This window comes from Schistocerca cancellata, chromosome 4 (assembly GCF_023864275.1).
Source record: "Schistocerca cancellata isolate TAMUIC-IGC-003103 chromosome 4, iqSchCanc2.1, whole genome shotgun sequence".
NCBI lineage: Eukaryota > Metazoa > Arthropoda > Insecta > Orthoptera > Acrididae > Schistocerca > Schistocerca cancellata.
This window is the reverse complement of record NC_064629.1, coordinates 782,707,971-782,725,119: the sequence shown is the minus strand read 5'-3', so window position 1 is coordinate 782,725,119 and position 17,149 is coordinate 782,707,971. Positions and strand designations below refer to the sequence as shown.

Here is a 17,149-nt window from a genome sequence, read left to right as displayed (position 1 = left end):
TTGTTCCATGGCTGACTTTGAGCAGGAATACAAACAACTTTTTGCGGAAATCTGTATGAAAATCAATGTTAAAGGTTGTGATAATGTCAATGAAAAGTTAAAATGTGGGAAATGCTGTAACATGGAATTGTTAATTATGGCAAAACATTGTATTGGTAGAATAGGACTTCTGTTGTGACAAAAAATCAAAATAAAATTTGGGAAACATGAAATTCAGGAACACAAAAATGGGGTTTTAGTGTCTACATCAAACAGTAGTAGTTCTATTGTACTTTCATGAGCTACTTTCACTTCTCATGACATCTCTCTAGTTAGGGTCATGTACGAAATTCTGGTTGCCAGTAAGTGTTAGGACTTCAGTCCTTCTCACTTGTGGTATAATATGGCAGAACAACACATTTTGTTTGCAAGGCAGCAGGTTAGATCTGCCTCAAAAGCATTTTCAAAGTCAAGAAATACTCTACTGTCTACATTTAGCCTTAAGGGTCTTGTGACTGGAAAAGGAAAGAGCAATCTGAGTTTCAATCATTTCTTGCAAATTCCACTTTGATTCTTAAAAATGTTATTGAAACTAAAAATTTAAGAAGAACAAAACTGCCTTACACACACACTGCATAGGTCTGAAATAAATTGACAACAAGGGAAGAGGTACTGCTATGAATATGTCCCCTGTACTTTTTTTCAAACCTGAAACCACCTGTGCCATTTTTCACATAAAGTGGGTTTCTCTATTGTCTCAGGGAAAAACAATAAATTATTTTTTTTGTTACAGTAGACATGTTTGCACACAAAATTACTGGATATTGGGTCTGACTATTAAAAATGTAAGCATCTTTTAAGTTATGACTACTATAATAAAGTTAGAATTTTAACAGAACAAAATTCCGTTTAGAGAGAAATTGATCTGTTAACTCACCAACCAAACTCACAATAACATCATTTAATAGCAGATGACAATCTACCAGTATCAGATAATGTATATAGGTCCTATACAACTCAATAGTGTAGAAATATTAAGGTAATGATAAGAGACAAAAGCTATTTGTAGTCCTTATTTTGTTAGAATAATTATTACCTAAAACATGTTCATATTTTCAAAACCAACATTTTCAAAACTACCCACTGATGGTGGCACAAAGCTATTGAAACACGTTTGTGTTTATATATAAGAACACTTTTTGCAGTACAGCTGGACTTCATATCCAGAAATAAATAATCAACATCTACTAGATGAAAGACAATTTGATTTGTATAGGTGATATTAAACACAGTAAGTAACCTGCTGGCTCAAATACTCTACCTACAATGGGAAACTTTAGTTCACTTTGGATTCTGCAATCACTTGTTTAAATTTTATGAATTTTTACACACATTACTATTAAAAGGAGGATTTGTCATGCTATTTTCTTCAGTAAATAAATTTCACAAGACGTAGTTAAATATTTCAAAATTTTCTGTACCATCATTCATTTTAATGTTTGATCGTAAACAGTTAGTATCTAGTGTACAGTCATGTGCAGGTGCTTACATAACATGAAATTTTAACAGTGTACCTTGTAGTAGTAGTAGTTTATTAAAAGAAGTGAAGACTAAAACTTGTGTCACACTGTGAAGAGGAAACCTATAAAATGACACTCATTCACTCACTCACTCCCTCCCACCTCATTCACATTAACCCATACAATCACTCTCACACACAGGCCTTAATAGAATGGAGGAGGGTGAAAGGTGCTATATGTGTGATTAAACCAGAAGTATTACCATAGAACAGCTAAAAAAAGAAAAACACAGGGAAAAGTGACTGGTAGATCACTTACAAAAACCTGGGTGAGGCAGTCAGCCTGTTAACACATTAAGGCCATCTCCCTAAAATTTGCGGAAACAAGTTGAACAGTTCATAAAATAATTGTGTACGTTGCTGTCATCTTCAAGTGATACCAGTAGCCTTTGTGTCTTCATTACACTGTGCCTCCTGTATATTCTTACCATTCTCCACCCCTCCCCTCATGACCAGGACGCACACCGTGGCAGGTGAATTGGTGTGTAGGATGCCATCACCGAATGCCAAATGCTTGGGACTGTGTTGTAAATGAAGCTACTGAAATATTAGTGGCCCGGCAGCCTGATCAATAGAGACAGTGGCTTTCCTCTCAGTAAAGTTTGGGGCCCAGCACTCAGCCAACTGAAGCCACAACGTGAGCCAAGAGTGACTTCCACACCAGACGGGGTTGAAGCAAAAAGGGCTGGAGGTTGTGTTCACCATTCACCATTCACCACTCCCCCCTTCCACCCCCCATCCTCTGCCACACCACCCACTGATGTACACCAGGAGGTAGTGAGGGGAGGCCTGAAGGCCTTGGGAGTTATGAGTATACAGGAGGTGCAATGTAGAGGAGGCACTAAATCTACAGGTATCACATTAAGACGATAGCAAGGTACACTGTTGAGATATCATGTTACACAAATGACTGCACGCAGCTCTACACTTAAGAGCAATACAATCTATCCATTTTAGTGTCAGTATGCTAACAATCTAGCAATAAATGCTTTGTCCCATTGAGAGAGAGAGAGAAACTGTGCATGCATCACAGTTTGGACTAAATAGAATTGAATCAAAAAATTGCAGACTACTTAAAGCATAACATAACTCTGAACATACGTTAAGTCTAAATTATTTTGAGTCTCAAGTTACGTATTGATGCTGGCTTAGAGATTCTGTGCATTATGAAAAATTTATACTAGCTACTTACCACCAATAAAAGAGTAGCATCACAGATGGTAAGGAAATCAGAAGTTGAAAATTATGCCAATCTCTTGCAAAGTAGGCAAATCCAACCATTGACATATGCCCCAGACTAAATGGAATATGACTTAAGGTTGACACAATCATTCGCCATTTTCCACCTAAAATTTCCATGCCTGTAACAAAGATTACATCTAAGGGATAACTCACTTTTACATATACAAATTATTTTATTTTATTTTCTCATAAATACAGCTGTTGTGAAAGTTGTAAACATGATATTTGTATAACTGTACAACATAATTATATTACATCACTAGTATTATTATACAACTATTTACTGAGCAATAGATTAAAATAATTTACACTTATTGTATTTTCCATAATCTTGGATGTTTTACCACTTTTGGACAAGATACTCAAATTCATTGATGCATTCTGGGATTGGGCAGAGGATCTCTCTTTACCATCATCATTTTCAAATGTAATGGAAACCATAATGAAAATTAGACTCATGGGGTAACTGAAGTACAATTTTTGTGTAAAGAACAATTTGGGCTCAGGCCTAGTAAAAGCACACAACCAGCTATAGCTCATTTTACTCATGTTCTAGAAGCACAACATAAAGGAGATCTTATTACAGGCATCTTCCTTGCCTTTGTAAAACCTTCAATACAGTAAATAAATACAGTTAAATAAACTGGAAGCTCTAGGTATAAGAGTGATAGCAAATAAAGTAGTTTCATTCATATCTAAAAAAACAGAGTGCAATGGGTAGAGATATTGACTCAGAATACAATAACATTGGAGTCCTCCAAGGAAGTGTACTTGGTTCAATGCTCTTCTTGATACATATCAATGATTTTCCCAAGAGTGTCAAACATGGTGAAAAAAATATTGTCTGCTGATGACAGTAACATTCCAACCAGTGAAACATCATGAAGTATACTAAAGGACAAAGCTGAAGAAACACTCACGCATATATACAGATGGATAGACAGCAACAAATTAACACCAGATGTAAAAATATCCAACAATGTTAGTTTCCGCATAAGCAAAAGACCCCAAAAATATTTCTTTAAAAGTGAAATATGAGCTCATAGAATGTGAATCACAAACAAAATTTCTAGGGCTGCATATTGACGCACAGGTAAAATGGACTTGGCATGTTACTCCCCCTGGGAAACAAATAGCTTCAGCATACTTTGCACTGATAATAATAAATTTAGTGTGTAGTAGCTCATGCACCAGAACAACATATTTTGCATATGTTCCTTCTGTGATGAGTTATGGAATAATGTTCTGGGGAACAAATGAGAATTTTGCAAAAGTGATCCACATTTAAAAAAAAAGACATTGATCAGTACCCAATTAACAGGTCTCTACATGAACATGGAACCAGATTCAGTCACCACTTACATGTCAATAGAAAAAACAAAACAAAAACTCAGAATAGTGTGCTATATAAAGGAATTAAACTATACAATAAACTACCACAAGAGAAGAAAGACAAAACTGAAATACATGCCTTCAGGAATACCCTAAAAATTATTTTTATACTGTAATGTATTACCTAAAATGATGTGTAAATTTTGTTGACAATTATAATGATTAATTACTGCAATTAAGAGGCATTTTATAATATGTTCAATAGAATAGTGAAATACAATGTCCAAATGTCTAATTCAGCACGACAAGAAATGTCTGTATCTATTTATGTGTCTAATTGTGTACATTTATGTACCTCTGTGTCTATATTCTGTGTATTCGTGTGTTAAGAACATCTGTACAATTTAAATTGTCTACAGATGGATAAATAAATAAATAAATATGCCTTCATAAATTCCTCCAGTCCGTAACTACTGCATCAACACAAGAGTCTTTGTTTCCACTGGTGTTCCTGGACTAACAGTTTGCAGTGGTGCTCTTGCCTTCTGTTATACAACTGATCAATGTTTGGCCTATGTCCTTTCTCTTCTTGTATAATCATGCCCAAATATACTTGGTAAATTCTCCATGTCTTGTTATTAATCCCTCTAGGATGTTGTTTGCTTTGTATTTTACAACTCACGATCATGTCAGCATCACCACTGTAGGATTGTGTTTGCATGGTATTTTATGATCCTACACTGAATAATTCAAGAGCAGTTTGGACATCAAACATTTATTGCACATTATTTACACTTTATAGCCAGTCACAAAATACAGAGTTCCATCATGAGTGAAACAAGCCAAACTAAATACCTTTCTTGAGGAATGTCCGTGGACCAGTTCTTCAAGGAAATATCTCTGGTGTTTGGAAACAGCTGTTTGTATCACAAACATATTCAGCTGGTGTGGAGAATAGATGAGTAAATTCATCTTTGGCTTTGGTTTTGTTGTGCTTTAGGGTGCAAAAAACAACTAGGGACATATGCGCCCAAGTCAAAACTATAGAACATGAAGACAGAGGGGAGTTAAAAAGCAACTATACGTCAGTCCCAACTGACATAATAGAGGACAGCTAAAAACAGGCACATGGAAAAAGAGCTTAAAAAGACACCATACAGAAACGGAGGTCCAAAACTACAAATTAAATGGCCTTCACCATATTGCTTCAGTGGATAAAAAGTAAAACGCAGTCAACAGCCCATGCGTCTTAGGTTAAAATGGCTGATAAATCAAATGGCAAACCCAAGATGGAACGTAAGTGGTAAAAAAATGGCATTCCATCAAAAACTGGCGGACAGTTAAAACTTGGGTTTAATGTGTACAAAGTGGTGGGGTAGCACCACTTAGCAAATGATGATGGCTAACAAGGCAGTGCCCAATACAAAGCCGAGTTAAAATAATCTCCTCCCTGCAGGAGGGCCAAGAGGTGTGTCATCCAAGCTGTTGGGAGAGGCATAATAAGCCGGAGCTTATTCTCATGAAGGGAGGACCATTGGCAATGGCAAAGGGACACCACCTCCTGACAGACAGCAACACAGATGTCATCGAAGTGAATGTAGGTACTCGTGGGCTGAGGTATAAGGACTGCAGCCTTGGCAGCAGCGTCAGCAGCCTCATTTTCTGGCAGACCAACATGACCAGGAACCCACAGAAATATAACACTGGCTCCACCAAGAGTGAGCAAGTGACAGTTTTCCTGGGCCCACTGCACTAAGGGATGGGCAGTGTACAGTGGACATAGACGTTGAAGGGCACTGAGTGAGTCTGAGCAGAGGACACAATTGAAAAGGCTGTGCTGCCGGATGTATTCCGTGGCCTGATACAAGGCGAAGAGCTCGGATGTAAATACTGAGGAGTGTGCCAGAAGCAGATATCAAAAGACACGGGTGCCAATGACAAAGGCACACCCAGCCCCATGGTCATTCTCAGAGCCATTAGTGTATACAAAGGTACTATCGTGAAGTTCCATGCGAAGGTCGTGAAACTGAAGGCGATAGACTGAGGCTGGAGTAATGTCCTTAGGAAGCAAATGAAGGCCAAGGTTAGCATGGGCTGCTTCACAGATCCAAGGTGGTGAAGGGTTCACACCCACTGGGAAAGTTGCAGATAGTGTCAAGTGGAGTTGCCGTAGCAAGTGCTGAAAGCAGCAGGTAGCACAGAAGAGGGACGAGACCCATACTGACAATCAAAGGAATCATCCAAGATGGAGGCATAGGAGGGGTGGCCACGCATGGCAGACAAATGGAATGCATACCTGCTGAGGAGAAAGTCACGGTGGTAGGACAGTGGTAGTTCAGCAGCTTCAGCACACAGACACTCAACCGAGCTGGTGTGAAAGGTGCCCATGGCCAAACGGATGTCATGATGGTGGATAGTGTTGAGACAGTGTAAGAGGGATGGGCGTGCAGAAGCATAAACAAAGCACCCATAGTCGAGTTTCAAACAGACAAGGGACCAGTTCCATGCGATCAGCACCTCAGGAAGTACCATTGAGGACACATAGGACATTGAGGGATCGCGTACAGTGAGCTGCCAGATAAGATACATGGGAGGATGAAGAGTGTTTCCCATCGACCATAAGCCCCAGGAATTTTATAGTTTCAATGAACAGAAGGACAACAGGCCCAAGATGTAGAGATGGTGGGAGAAACCATTTGGGCCGGCCAGAGTGGCCGTGCGGTTCTAGGTGCTACAGTCTGGAATCGCGTGACCGCTATGGTCGAAGGTTCGAATCCTGCCTCGGGCATGGATATGTGTGATGTCCTTAGGTTAGTTAGGTTTAAGTAGTTCTAAGTTCTAGGGGACTGTTGACCTCAGCAGTTAAGTCCCATAGTGCTCAGAGCCGATTTTTTTTTTTTTTTTTTTAACCATTTGCGCCGCCAGAAATTCATAAAGATGGTTTTTCCAGTGGAAAAGCAAAAGCCATAGTCGATGACCCAGGAGTAAAGATGATCAAGACAACACTGAAGATGCTGCTCAGTGAGGCAGGTTCATGGAGAGCATTCATTAGTAAATTGTGAGACTCAATCTGCCACACCAGCTGGGCATGAATCATATGTTCCATCACCTTGCGAAAGCAGCTGGTAAGAGAGAGGGGGCGGTAGCTAGAAGGAAGGTTTTTGTCCTTACCAGGCTTACGTATGGGTATGACGGTGAATTCACGGCAGTGTCCGGGAAATGTGCCCTCTGCGCAGATGCAGTTGTATGTGTTAAGCAGAAAGTGCTTTCCCGCAAGAGAAAGGTGCTGCAACATCTGAATGGGACAGTGTCTGGCCCTGGGGTGGAGGATCGGGATGAGCTGAGAGCATGATCTAGCTCCCTCATAGTAAAATCGGCATTGTAGCATTCACAATTCGGAGAAGAGAGGGATATCGCCCGAGCTGCCTCTGCTCTTTTGCGATGGAGCAAGGCAGGGTGATAGTGGGAAGAGCTCGAACTTCCGCAGAATGGTGGCCCATGGAATTAGAGATAGCAATAGGGTCCGTGATGACATCGTGAGCTACTGTCAGGCCGGAAATTGGGGAATGGATCTTGGTTCCAGAGAGCTGTCGGAGGTTGGCCCACATGACAGAGGGAGATGTGGAACTGTTAAAAGAACTAGTGAATGACATCCAACTAGCTCTTTTGCTATCCTGAAGAACATGACGACGCTTTGGACGCATCTGTTTGTGATGAATGCAGTTTGCCATCATAGGGTGGCGGTTAAAAATGTGGAGAGCACGTCTCCATGCGCGAATTACATTGTGGTATGCCTCAGTCTACCAAGGGACTGGGACACGATGTGGTAAAGAGGAAGTGCAGGGAATGTAACATTCTGCAGCAGTAAGGATAATGGTTGTGAGATATTCTACCTGGTCATCACAATTGAGAAAATCTTGTTCTTCGAAGGTCGCCAGGGAGGAGTAAAGCTGCCAGTCAGCCTTAGGAAGCTGCCATTTAGGCGTGCACACAGATGGGGTAGGAGTCAGCAAATGGATAGCACACGGGAAATGGTCACTCGAGTAGGTGTCAGAAAGAACAGACCACTCAAGATGAGGGGCAAGCTCGGCAGTGCACAAGGGGAGGTCCAAATGTGAATAGGTGTGCAAGGAGTCTGAGAGGAAAGTGGGTGCTCCATGTTAAGACAGAAGAAGTTAAGTTGGTTAAGAAGGTCAGCCAAGAGGGCACCTCTCTGATAGGTCCTGGAAGAACCCCAAAGTGAATAGTGTGCATTGAAGTCACCGAGTAGCAAAAATGGGGGCGGTAGGTGCCCAATAAGTTGAAAGAAGTCTCACATGGTGACAGCGAATGATGGAGGGACATATATGGTACAGAGGGAAAAAGTCAGGTGGGCAAGGAATGGGTGAACTGCAACAGATTGAAGATCGATAGTCATGGAGATGGGTTGGCTATGAATGTTATCCCATATGAGCAGCAACACACCCCCATGAGATGGAATGCCGACCTCAGGAGGAATGTCAAAATGAATTGGTAAGAAATGTGTAAGCTCAAAGCAGTCGTGAGAGCGCAATTTTGTTTCTTGAAGGCAGAGTACAAGGGGATGCTGCAATGCCATAAATGCCATAAATCATCTTTGTGGGACCGAAGGCCACAAACATTCCATTGGAGGAGAGTCATTATGAGGAAGAGATGTAGAGGTGCCACCTCAGCAGTTGACGAGTGACAGCCGTGGAAGTGGCACTACTACAGGGCACAGAAACAGGAGGATCCTGCGCCATGGGGTCCACAGAAGCATCAGCTTGCTTGTGTGGTCAGTCTGTGGTGTCCCATGCTGAAAAACGGTTGTTGGTGCGCACCGGCGAAATGGAAGCTGGCCGGGCTAGGGTGTCAAATGGTGATACCATCAAAGAGGAGCTTAGAGGTGTTGAAGGTGGACTTCTTCGAGCTTTTCCGATTAAAGAAAGACTCAGGTGTTGTTTGGCTGGAGGGATGGAAGTCTTCACAGGAGTACTCCGCCTGTCCTTTCTGGCCTACCTCAGAGGTGATTTGGGCGTCGTATGTCCGTGTGGCAATGCCCTATAGATACCAGATGGGAGAACACAGAGTTTGCGACTAGCCAGTAACTTGTGAGTGACTGGATGAGGCTCCTTTTCCTTTACCTGGATCTCTTGAACAGTCTACTCATCGAGATATACTGGACAAACCCAAGAGGAGGCAGGATTGCCGCCTTTGCAGTTGATACAGTGGAGAGGAGGAGATGGACAATTGCCCACGTGCACATCCCTACCCCTTGTGACAAATTTGGCTGGGTGTCGACAAGACATTCTAGTGTGGTTGAAACAATGACACTGGTAGCGGTGCATCGGGTTCGGAATGTACAGCTGGACAGTGATAATTTTGTAGCCTGCTTTGGACAGAAGCACCACTCTATCAAAGGTGAGAAAGAGAGTGCGGGTGGGCACTAAGGAGGAAGCTACGTTTTTCACTACGAGATGGATGGCAATGACACCATGTTAAGAGAGGTAAGACTGGATTTCAGCCTTGGTTAGACCATCGAGCAGCCTGGTGTAAATTACACCACAGGAAGAATTCAAAGTTCTATGGGCCTCAACAATAACAGGATAACCATGGAGAAGTGAGGCAGCAAGCAGTTGTGCTTGAGGATCAGAAGTGGTCTCCACAATGAAAGTGCCATTCCGTAAATGAGAGAAGGATTTCACATTGCCAGCAATTGCATCTACACCTTTCTGAATAATAAACGGATTTACCATGGCAAAGGACTGACCGTCTTCAGTACGTGAGACCACAAGGAACAATGGTGCAGCGGAAAGGATCTTTGAATCATTAGCCTCATTATGTTTATGTTTTGTAAACGTTGAGTGGGAAGATAATTGACTCATCATGAGGAAATCCCCCATGATTGCCAGTATCTCTGATGGCATGCTCCTTCACAAGAGGGCGCACCCACCTTAGGGGATTATTTACATCTCAGGTCACACCTACCGAACACCTGACAGAGGGACCAATTGGCAATTTGGGAAGGTTACAGCTCAGGCAATCACCCCTCCCTGGGTCTGGCCTGTACTAAGGGGTGCATGTGAACCCTACCTGTCGACCTGGGGCTGGGAATTACATGTTACTCAGTCTCCTGTCATGCATCAGACATGTGGGCCAGCCTTCAGGAGCACAAAGGGAGAAGAAGAAAAAAGAGGATCTTCAAATGCTGAATCGGAGGAACGAGAAGAGAAGGGAAACAAAGAAAGGAAAAGGGAGCAAAAAACAAAAGTGAGACTGTTTGTATGTCAGCAACAGAATGCAGAACATTCCCAATAATACCCCAGACATGTTCCTGAAGGGGGGAGGGGGAATAGTAAGAGGATAGATATGCAGCACAGAAGGGAAAGACTGCTGCAAAGGCTGGAGCCTCGTGGTAGCCAAGCATGAACCCGCCAAAGAGTGGCGAGCCCCTGGGGGGGTAAATTCATCTTTGATCAGCATAACTTATTCCATGCAAGCTGATGTGCTTGATTAGTCACTGCATAAATGCTACAACAGTGGCAATCAGTCTTGTAGAAGAGATGGGAGAATGTTTCTGATGTTGTTAGTTGGTTAGTTTAATGTTCCATGGATGTTTATATAATCGGTTGCAATGGTGTCGAAGAAGTGATTTTTTACAATCAAGTTACATATTTATATGTAAATTAGCTACATGTTTATCATCTACAATTTTTTTGCAATTGTTAGTTAATGATTCCTGCCCTCACATTTTTCACGCAAAAAATTAGAAATTCTTCTATGGAAAAGGAGGAGTTGTAAAAACGAAACTTTTTATCTCTTTTTTCAAATTTAACTTTACTGTCTGTCTAACATTTTATATAGTTGGTTATGTGATAATAAATTTTGGTAGCAGCAATGTGCACACTTTTTTGTGCTAAAGATTTATCTAATGTGGCATAATGACTGTTTTTTTCTTCTTCTGGCATTGTAATTACATACGTAGTTGTTCCTTTTGAACTGCAAAGGATTATTCATAACTAACTTCATGAGAGAATAAGTATACTGTGAAGCTGAAGTCAAAATGCCCAACTCCTTAAACAGATGTCTACAAGAAGATAGTGAGTGAGCACCACATATTATTCCTACAGCAGATTTTTGAGCAACAAAGACTTAATTTCTTAAAGATTGGTTCACTCAGAACATTATTCCATATGATGTCATGGGTGAAAATATACAAAATATGTCAACTTACTGATTTCTCTTTCCCCAAGATTTGCAATGATTCTAAGTCCAAATGGTGTTAAACTAAGTTGTTAAAGAAGGTCCAGTTTAGATTCTCATCAATATGGACCCCTAAAGAATTTGATGTTTCCACTCCAATTACTGTTTCCTCACCATGTTACATGAACCTCCGCTGCTTACATTGGTTGAATTATTAATAATACCTTTTTGAACCTTCTTTGTGAGGTACGACATCATCCATTGCTTGCCATACCATCAACTCCATAAAACCTCAGTTAATGTAGGAGAATATTGTGATTAAGAGTGTCAGTTGCCTTCCATCACAGAAAATATGAACTGGTGCTATTTTGTCACTGAGTGATTGGAAACTTTGGTAACTGAATATGTAAACGGCATTCTCAGTTGAGTAAATCTTCCGACATCAAAACTGTTACTTACTGAGGATATTATGGTTGCTCAGGTGGGATACTACTCTGGAATACATGACCACCTCAAAAATTTTGGAAAATCGTACCAGTAGTGAATAAGGTCAGTAGTTACTGACATCTCTCCTATCAACTTCTTATAGAGGGGTTTAACACTGGTATATTTAAATCTCTCTGGAAAAATGCTCCCATGTAGTGATGCATTACATATTTTAGGAAAGATTGTGCTTATTATATAGGAAGAAGTCCTTGTGCTCTGTTGGAAGCCAAATCAAATCCATATGAGTTTTTATTTTTGAGAGAATATACACTCCTGGAAATGGAAAAAAGAACACATTAACACCGGTGTGTCAGACCCACCATACTTGCTCCGGACACTGCGAGAGGGCTGTACAAGCAATGATCACACGCACGGCACAGCGGACACACCAGGAACCGCGGTGTTGGCCGTCGAATGGCGCTAGCTGCGCAGCATTTGTGCACCGCCGCCGTCAGTGTCAGCCAGTTTGCCGTGGCATACGGAGCTCCATCGCAGTCTTTAACACTGGTAGCATGCCGCGACAGCGTGGACGTGAACCGTATGTGCAGTTGACGGACTTTGAGCGAGGGCGTATAGTGGGCATGCGGGAGGCCGGGTGGACGTACCGCCGAATTGTTCAACACGTGGGGCGTGAGGTCTCCACAGTACATCGATGTTGTCGCCAGTGGTCGGCGGAAGGTGCACGTGCCCGTCGACCTGGGACCGGACCGCAGCGACGCACGGATGCACGCCAAGACCGTAGGATCCTACGCAGTGCCGTAGGGGACCACACCGCCACTTCCCAACAAATTAGGGACACTGTTGCTCCTGGGGTATCGGCGAGGAGCATTCGCAACCATCTCCATGAAGCTGGGCTATGATCCCGCACACCGTTAGGCCGTCTTCCGCTCACCCCAACATCGTGCAGCCCGCCTCCAGTGGTGTCGCGACAGGCATGAATGGAGGGTCGAATGCAGACGTGTCGTCTTCAGTGATGAGAGTCGCTTCTGCCTTGGTGCCAATGATGGTCGTATGCGTGTTTGGCGCCGTGCAGGTGAGCGCCACAATCAGGACTGCATACGACCGAGGCACACAGGGCCAACACCCGGCATCATGGTGTGGGGAGCGATCTCCTACACTGGCCGTACACCACTGGTGATCGTCGAGGGGACACTGAATAGTGCACGGTACATCCAAACCGTCATCAAACCCATCGTTCTACCATTCCTAGACCGGTAAGGGAACTTTCTGTTCCAACAGGACAATGCACGTCCGCATGTATCCCGTGCCACCCAACGTGCTCTAGAAGGTGTAAGTCAACTACCCTGGCCAGCAAGATCTCCGGATCTGTCCCCCATTTGGGACTGGATGAAGCGTCGTCTCACGCGGTCTGCACGTCCAGCACGAACGCTGGTCCAACTGAGGCGCCAGGTGGAAATGGCATGGCAAGCCATTCCACAGGACTACATCCAGCATCTCTACGATCGTCTCCATGGGAGAATAGCAGCCTGCATTGCTGCGAAAGGTGGATATACACTGTACTAGTGCCGACATTGTGCATGCTCTGTTGCCTGTGTCTATGTGCCTGTGGTTCTGTCAGTGTGATCATGTGATGTATCTGACCCCAGGAATGTGTCAATAAAGTTTCCCCTTCCTGGGACAATGAATTCACGGTGTTCTTATTTCAATTTCCAGGAGTGTATAATTTTCTTCATTTCAGAAGGTGAAGTTGGTGCATCATCCATATGATTGAATTTTATGTGAGTTGTTTGTTCAACATACTCTTTAATTTTTCTCTTTAATCATTCATAGCCCTTCCATTAAAATTAATAGTGATGTTATCCAGTTCTGTGGCTTCTTGTTCTTTCTCTCATTTTACAACATTCAATACAGCCTTAAGTCTGTTATCAGAATTACTGATTTCCAGCTTTATGTTCATGTTTTTTGATAGCTTTAGAAATGGTTACTGCCAAGATATACAATTTCCTTTTCCTTTTAGAACATACTTTAATCTCTCTAATGAGTCATGATTTTTTACATGGCTGTTTATTGTCCTTTCTGATAAGCTAATGCAGAAAGCTATAGACATTACACTGAAAATACACATGCATCTTGATGGCTTGAGTTACTATAAGCAACAGATTGTTTACACAGAAGCTTAGTAAATGGAAACGCTACGAGTGATATTTAGAAAGTCTGAACAGTTAGGAAGATGTTTAGAGTAATTTATTTCACGAAAAAAATTGAAGTTAATGTCTAAATCAGGAAAGTTGAGGCACCTAACTTCTTAATGTCATATTGAAGGAGAGTGACGTACCTCCAGGTATCTAGGGATTTTATTCAAAAACTGTACCATTAACACAAGATGAGTCCAGAGCCCCCATTATTTCTTCTGGTCATGCTCCAATAACTTGGCTTCACATTTAAAGCAGAAACAAATAAAAAACAAAGCTGTTTACTAATTTTTTCTGTACAGACTTATATATGACTTGAAATGACCATGACAGATCTACGGTTTGGCTAATTAATCAATAGTAAGCACAGAACAACTAGACGACTACAACAGGACATCTATGAGAGCTAGCCACTCTGCTACGAGGTATATGCACCACATGCAGCTAAAATGGAGGAGGGGTCCACATTTAAATTTGCTGCCTGTCTCATGGTTCACTGCTATAAATCATAATTTGTAGTATATACACTGATTTAAGCTTTCTACTTCAGGCATATGACAAGCTCAGTTTTGAAAATCCTATCAATTTTATAAAAGGCAATCCAGACCACTTTCACTTTATAGTTTATTTCTTTTACAGTCTGCTCAATTGTTGTATTCAACTTCCCTAAACATACAACCTCATAACTGGTTCAGTGGCCTCATTGATAGTATTTACTACTTTCTTTTTGATGTGTTAATCACACACAATTTTACTCTTGTTATAATTGATTTTCAGACTATATTTTCAATGTCCTCTACTGCATTCTTCATTGGGCTTCATGGTGCAACATCATGCCAATTATATCTGTACAGTGAAAGAAAAACCCTCACATTTAAGTGGGCTAAGGATAGCTGCCACAATCAATCACATAATGTGATTCTGTATATGTCACTAACACAATTCGTAAGTGTTGCCACAGTTCTATAGATGACTTATTTTTAGTCATGCTTCAGTTCCATCAGCAGCCTTTCACACTTTGCAGCTGAAAGCTGGCAACATTGGTGTCAGCTGTCAGGGTCTTTCTTTCACTGTAGTAAGTTATAGCTGCCCATAACTGCTGTAGTGCTATGCATGTTCTCTCCAGCACTATAATATTAATTTTTTTTGTATGTGCTACAGACTGAGACCAGTGAAGGAATGCAAGAGTAAGGCCACTAGCATCAGCCACGCAATCCAGTACCATCCGCAAACAACGAACATTTAATATACAACATGTGGCTCTCAGTCTGCCACTGGATTATGTTTTGTGTATCCCATACCATTTCCTTGACACAACTGCTCTATATAGTTGATTCAGCAGCAAGTCCTACTGTTCTCTTCCACATTTTTTCTGTCTGTATGTGAAGGTTTATCTCAGGAACTGTTGTAAGGATTTTGATATGATTTTCACTAATAAACTGATTCATGAGGAAGGTTTGTGTACGGCATATAATTCATTAACTCTATGCCAGACAAGTCATCTGGATATAGTTACTTAGTGCTATGTGTGTTAAATCTGGGTGGGTCACTAATGTACTCAACCTGTAAGCAACCTTATGGTGTATGGATTTATGTACTTCTTTTACCACTGGAACTGCCCCCTTCTCTGTTCAATTCCCAAACAGTGCATAAGAAGAATGTCTGTAGATAAACTTCTACATATACCCAAAATTCTCCAATTTTCTCGTCGTGGTCATTTCACAAGATCTATGTGGGAGGAAGTATTAGATTTCTCTCTTCCTCTTGAAATGGGTGTTTTTGCAGTTTCAACAGTAAATACTGCCTTTGTCAGAAAAGTTTATGGATAGTATTTTTTTTTAATTTCTGGGTTTGGAATACTAACAAGGAACAAATGTTTTTATGTTGCCTGGTATTTCTGCATCCTTGAAATAACCTTGGCCATATTTCTGTGCAAGCTCGCCAGGTGGCAGGGCTGTGCTTAGGAACACACTGTCTGGGTTCTTGGCACATTAGTTACTTTGACACAATGGATGCTGATTGTAAGCAAAGAGCAAACATTAAGTTCTGCATTAACTTCGAGAAAACCCCTAGTTATACATGGACAATGATTAAGCAAGCATACACAGGTGAGGTATTTGTTAGAAGTCATGTTTTCTAGTGGCACAAAATGTTTTGTGAAGGCAGAGATTCAGTGCAAGATGATCCCAGAAATGGTCACTCGTCTACAGCACATACCGATACAAATGTGGAGTATGTAAGGCAGCTATTGCAAGAAGACTGTCATGTAACTGTGTGTGATGTATCAGAAGAACTTAAATTGACTCATAATGCATGTCATAGGATTTTACACAAAGATTTCAGGAAACTGATATTTAATGCAAAACTCTGTACCTCATACACTAACAAACTAACAGAAAGAGGAAACATGAATTTCTGCTGAGCTACCGACAGAACCATATGTGATCCCACATTTCTGTACAAGATTATTGCTGGAAATGAAAGTTGGTGCTACTGAATGATCCTCACACAACGTGCCAAAGTGCTGAATGGCAGAGTCCTGGATTACTAACCTCTAAAAACATCAACCAACAACCGTTGTTCTCGAAGACACTGTTAATCACATCCTTTGATAGTGAAGGGTTATTTTACCATGGCTATGTTCCTCCAGGTCAAACAGTGAACCAAACTCTTCACATTGAAGTCTTGAAACATTTGTGACAAGCAATTCTACATTGCCACTTGGATTTGTGTCATTTTCAGTACTGGTTCTCACTGCATGACAATGCAAGACCTCATAGTGCTGTATCTGTTACTAAATATCTAGCCAGACACCCTGTTAGTGCCATCCCATATCCACCATATTTGCCCGACCTTTTACCTTGTGATTGTGACTTGTTTCCACTAGTGAAAAGGCATCCGAAAGGAAAGCTTCATCAAGATGTCGCAGACATCCAACAGGCTGTGACAAATGAGCTTCGAAGCACCAAAGTTGAAAATTTTCCTTCTTGGTTCCAAGACCTCCAGAAATGTTGACAACTGTGTGTAGTTAGCCAAGTGGACTACTTTGATAGGAGCTAGGATCATTACTTGGTATGTACAATTTTCTGCTTTAAAAAACCTGTTCTGGAACTTTTATAAAAAAGGGAATCTCTGTGATAAGACAACACCTTTCTTGTAACATCAGTTTGGAGTTTGT

General features: G+C 41.5%; 1 protein-coding gene across 1 annotated transcript in view; it reads right to left on the bottom strand.

Annotated features, from left to right (window-relative positions):
* Nucleotides 1-17,149, bottom strand: part of LOC126184945 (organic cation transporter protein-like) — a 382,199-nt gene that overhangs the window by 86,273 nt on the left and 278,777 nt on the right. The window contains exon 5 of the mRNA XM_049927619.1: nucleotides 2,751-2,919. Within this exon, the coding sequence (XP_049783576.1) occupies nucleotides 2,751-2,919 (169 nt within the window). The remainder of the gene's footprint in view (nucleotides 1-2,750; nucleotides 2,920-17,149) is intronic.